Raw genomic sequence first — 5,000 nt, forward strand, 5'->3', positions numbered from 1 at the left:
AACGAGTTTCAGAGCTCCTCACCCGCCCAAACCTTTAACGCAAACGACTCCCATACGATCACATCCATTTCCCCCTTATTACCTCCTTCCCAACAGGTTACCCACAGCGACCGATACTGGCTGTGGTTGAAAAATATCATGCTGAAGGAATTGAGAGCTCAGCGTTGGTACAATGACGAACCTCCATATGGATTAAGAGGATTCTTAGGTGACAAGCAAAATAGGATTATGGGTTACGGGATCCTACGGCAAGTTAGAAACAAAAAGAACGTCTGCAGGTAAGGAAGGATGGGTGTTAAGTGTGTGTGGAGAGTGTAAATAATGCTCATAAAGACTGTTAAGTATGTGTGAAGGGGTTAAAAATGCCTATTAAGATCTTTAAGTTTGTGTAAGGGAGGTAAAAATGCTTATAAAGACTGTTGAGTGTGGGGAAGAGGGTAAAAATGCTATAAAGATTTAAAAGGGTGTGTGTGAAGGGGGTAAAAATCCCTTATAAAGACTTAGGGGGTGAAAGGGGTAAAAATGCTTATAAAGAATGTCAAGTGCGGAGGGTGTAAATAATGCTAACAAAGGTTGTGTTGAATGTGTTAAATGTGTAAATAATGCTTGTAGTTTCCAAACCGATTTGACTTTTTCTTTCTTCCTTCTTCCTTTAAATTTGAATGTGTTAATAGAGAGATGTCTCCAAAGGTAATATTTTAACGTATCATTTTTTAATTCGTAATGCATGGTTCATTTCGTCGTGTAAGTAGTGCCATAATTAGAAAGTTTTCTCCAAAATTATGTGTTTGATGATAAGCCCTCTTGATAAAAAAAAGCTAAACACAAAGTTCTCACCAGAGTTGTGTGTTTATACATGACTTAACGAACAGGATTTTGATTTATGACAGACGCCTCACCTGTAGGGGAAAACAAGATTATCAGCTTTAAGTTATCTCGATAAGCTTTAATTATCAGACTTAGCCTAAGAGTTCAATTGTTATGCATTGGAGGTTTGTGCAGGTGTTTATCTATATGTTTGTTTGTTTGTTTTGTTATTGGTTTGTTTGTCTATTTATTTATATTTTGATTTATTTATCTATCTGTCTACCAGTCTATCTATCTATTTATAATATGTTATCATCTATGCATTTCTCTGTCTATCATCTATTATCTATCTGTCTATCATCTACTTATTTATCAGTCTGTCTATCCTATCTATCTGACGAGGGATTCCATATCATCTATCAACTAGAATCATAGTATTTTGTATGCTATCATAATCGCGAGGGGGGGGGGGCAAAGAACTTTAATAATAAACTAACGACGAAGTAAGGGATTATCACACGCTGTCGAAAAAAAAACATCCATGATTTTTTTAAAAAAAAAACCAATTGTGCCCTAACGACATAGGTAGAGATTTTTAGAGACAAAGAAATTTTAAATAACGAGATTTTATGGGGAAAGATAGAGTGTTTAATATATTATATTATAATATATAATATTATATATATATTATATATATAAAATATATATCAAAAACCAAAAAACACACAAAACCCCAACACAAAAACCAAAAATAAAATTATATATATGTATTTTTATATATGTTTTTTGTGTGTGTGTGTTTTTTGGGGGTTTTCCTTATCTTTTAATCTATCCCGTCCCAAAATTCAAGTGCTTTTGAGATACGCGTGTGGCGCTTGGCAAATCGCTTCGTGAACTTATCTCGGTCAATATCGTGTTATCTTTACCTTGCTGGAAAGATGAGAGGGAGAGTTCTCAGATTCTGCTTTCTTTTCAGTCGTTGTAAGGGGGCATGTTGAGAAAGGTGTTGATGCTAATGGGATGGATGGTGGTTATTTTGAATATAATGAGGAAGATCATGGAATCCCATTAAATTTTTTTTTTGATTGTGAATATTATTATTTTCATAGTCACGTCATCATCATCATTCTTTGCTGTTCTTGTTATTATTCCTGTAAATTATCGTTAAAAGTTATATCATCTTTCTTTTAATCATTTCCAGTGACTCATCACTTTAGATGTCATTATTACCCTCATTAATATTCATTAATTCATTAATATTGTCATCATACTAATCACCATGATTCTATCATAATCGCTTCCCTTATCATCACACCGTCCCTTAAATCTCTCTCTCTCTCTCTCTCTCTCTCTCTCTCTCTCTCTCTCCTCTCTCTCTCTCTCTCTCTCCTCTTCTTTCTCTTTTTTTCACTCTTTCTCTCTCTCTCTCCTCTCCTCTCTCTCTCTCTCTCTATCTCTCTCTCTCTCTCTCTCTCTTTCTTTTTTTCTTCCCTCCCCTCTCTCTCTCCTCTCTCTCTCTCTCTCTCTCTCTCTCGTCTTTTTCTCTCTCTTCTTCTCTCTTCTCTCTCTTTTCTTCCCCTCTCTCTCTTCCTCTTCCCCCTTCTTTCCCTTTCTTCTCTCTCTCTTGCTCTCTCTTTCTCTCTCTCCTTTTCTCTCTTCTCTCTTCCTCCCTCCTCCTTTCCTCCTCTCTCCTTCTCTCCATCCCTTCTCTCCTCTCTATCTCTCTCTCTCTCTCTCTTTTCCTCCCCTCTCTCTCTCTCTCTCTCTCTCCCTCTTCTTCTCTCTTTTTTTCCTCTTCCTTTCTCTCTTTTCCTCTCTCTCTTCTCTCTCTCTCCATCTCTCTCCTCTCTTTCTCTCTCTCTCTCTATCTATATATCTATCTATCTATCCACTCATTCTTTCTCTCTCTATCTCACTCATCTCTCTCTCTCTCTCCTTCCCACTCTCTCTCTCCTTCCCACTCTCTCTCTCCTTCCCACTCTCTCTCTCACTCTCTCTCTCTCTCTCTCCTCTTTCACTCTCTCCCCCTCTTTCACTCTCTCCCCCTCTTTCACTCTCTCTCCCTCTTTCACTCTCTCTCTCCTTCACTCACTCTCTCTCTCTCCTTCACTCACTCTCTCTCTCTCTCCTTCACTCACTCTCTCTCTCTCTCCTTCACTCACTTTTTCTCTCTCTCCCCAGACCCCCCTCCGGCCCGATTCGTAAGATCGTGGGTTCGTGCACAGGACCTCGAGCCATGGCGCTTGAGGACGACGGGGACTACTGCGCTCACTGGGGCGACAAGGAGGTCTTCCCAGGGGCGTGCAGTGTGCCGGAGTTCAAGTGAGGAAGGAGCTGAAGGAGGGAATGGCCACAAGGAAGAAGGGGGTTGAAGGAGGAATGGCCACAGGGAAGGGGGTAGAAGGAAGAAAGGGGTAGGGAGGAGAGAAAAGGAGGAAGGAGGAAAGGGGCATGTAAACAGAAGCCATCTCGCAATCTTTAAGACTCGGACCTTTATGATTACTTTAGAATTAGAATTAGAGTAAGTTAAAAGATTGTCGAAAAGGAAAGTAGCTCTAAAATCATTAAATATGGAAAAGAAAGCATGTATCTTAACAAAAAAAGATAGAATAAAGCATATTTCATAACAAAAAAATCTTTAGGATTCATGAAAACAGGTTTAAATCCACTGCAAATCTGACATACCAGAAATCTAAAATCATCTTGTCGAAGGTATCACTTTAAAACCATTTTTTTTTTTTAAGTGTTGAAGAAAATGAACCTTAAAACGTCTTTAGGACTGATGATGTAGATGTACGTATATAAATAGGGTATCTGAGGACGAGGAGGGAGTCAGAAATTAGTTTAGCTAGTTTCAGGATCCATTAAATCGAAAAACCTTGTTTGCTATTTTGACAACTGTGACAACTTTATTTTGTTTGATAATTTTTAAAACACCCACCGTGAAAATACGGACTCGAACAGCGTCCTAAAAGCTATTACAAACCAAATATTCTAACACAGAGAACGAGACCAAAATATATTCCACAGATAAGCATTCTCTCTCTCTCTCTCTCTCTCTCTCTCCTCTCTCCTCTCTCTTCTCTCTCTCTTCTCTCCTCTCTCTTCTCTCTCCTCTTCTCTCTCTTTCCGTTCCTAGTTATAACACCCAGAGTTGGAATCCTTCCCCACGTACGGACGTCTGGGTACGTACGGCGGCGGTGGGTACGTGCTGCCCGTTCGAGGGTCGTCCAGCGAGATCCTGGAGCGCCTGGACTTCCTGCAGAAGGCCGACTGGATCGACAAGTACACCCGCGCCGTCATGTTGGAATTCTCCGTCTACAACGCCAACGTAAGGAGATCTATAACATGTAAATAAGATATATAAAAAAATAAATAAAAAAATAGATAAAAAAAATAAAAAGATGAAATGAATATAAGTGGGAATAACCAAATGGGTGTTCTTTGGGAGGGGGATATAGAGGTTTAATAAGCAGATGAGGTTATATTACACCCGCGCCGCCATGTTGGAATTCTCCGTCTACAACGCCAACGCAAGGATCCTTGACTTAGAAGATAATGATGATGATAATGGTAATAATAATGATAACAGAATAAGAGGGAATAATCGAAGTGGATCTGGAATATGGATAAAATAAGAGGGAAAAAATGTTAAGCTGTCCTTGGGGGGGGGTGATAAAGATTGGATTAATTAAACCTCCGCGCCGCTTTACTGAAAACAAAGAGATGTAAATATGTAATTGAAGTATATGAATGTAGATACTGGAAATAAATAGATATAAACATATGAATAAATTATGAATAAATGAATAAAAAAGAGATACAGATATAGATAAAGGAAATAAAGAGGTTCTGTTTTGGTTTGTGTGTTTGTCCGTGTGGTTTGTTTGTTTGTGGAGTTGAATTGTTTGATTCTCTTGAACTGTCCGTTTCTTTTGTTGTTGTTGTTTGTTGTTTCTCTTTGAGTTGTTTGCTTGCTTGTTTTTGTTTTGTTTTTGTTTTTTGTTTTTAATTATTAGATTATCTCTCTTGTTTGTTTGTTTCTCTTTTGATTTTGTTTGCTTCCGTTTCGAATTGTTTGTTTGCTTGCTTGTTTCTCTCTTGACTTGTTTTTTCATTTGTTCGTTTATTTGTGTGTTTATGTTTGGAGTTGTTTAATTTGTTTCTTTTTTGAATCGTTAGTATAATTGCTT

General features: G+C 38.1%; 2 protein-coding genes across 3 annotated transcripts in view; both read left to right on the forward strand.

Moving 5' to 3' along the window:
* Positions 1-3,877, forward strand: part of LOC119575154 (polycystic kidney disease protein 1-like 2) — a 9,505-nt gene extending 5,628 nt beyond the window's left edge. For both annotated transcript variants that reach the window (XM_037922636.1, XM_037922643.1), the window contains exons 9-10: positions 97-278; positions 2,989-3,877. In XM_037922636.1, coding sequence (XP_037778564.1) covers positions 97-278; positions 2,989-3,133 — 327 coding nt within the window. In that variant the 3' untranslated portion in view covers positions 3,134-3,877. The remainder of the gene's footprint in view (positions 1-96; positions 279-2,988) is intronic.
* Positions 3,878-3,952: 75 nt separating this feature from the next.
* LOC119577286 (polycystic kidney disease 2-like 1 protein) overlaps positions 3,953-5,000 on the forward strand; it is a gene marked incomplete at its 5' end in the record, with an annotated part of 20,629 nt that continues 19,581 nt past the window's right edge. Inside the window, one exon of the mRNA XM_037925032.1 lies at positions 3,953-4,138. Coding sequence (XP_037780960.1) covers positions 3,953-4,138 — 186 coding nt within the window. The remainder of the gene's footprint in view (positions 4,139-5,000) is intronic.

Source organism: Penaeus monodon, chromosome 1 (genome assembly GCF_015228065.2).
Source record: "Penaeus monodon isolate SGIC_2016 chromosome 1, NSTDA_Pmon_1, whole genome shotgun sequence".
NCBI classification, from domain to species: Eukaryota; Metazoa; Arthropoda; class Malacostraca; order Decapoda; family Penaeidae; genus Penaeus; species Penaeus monodon.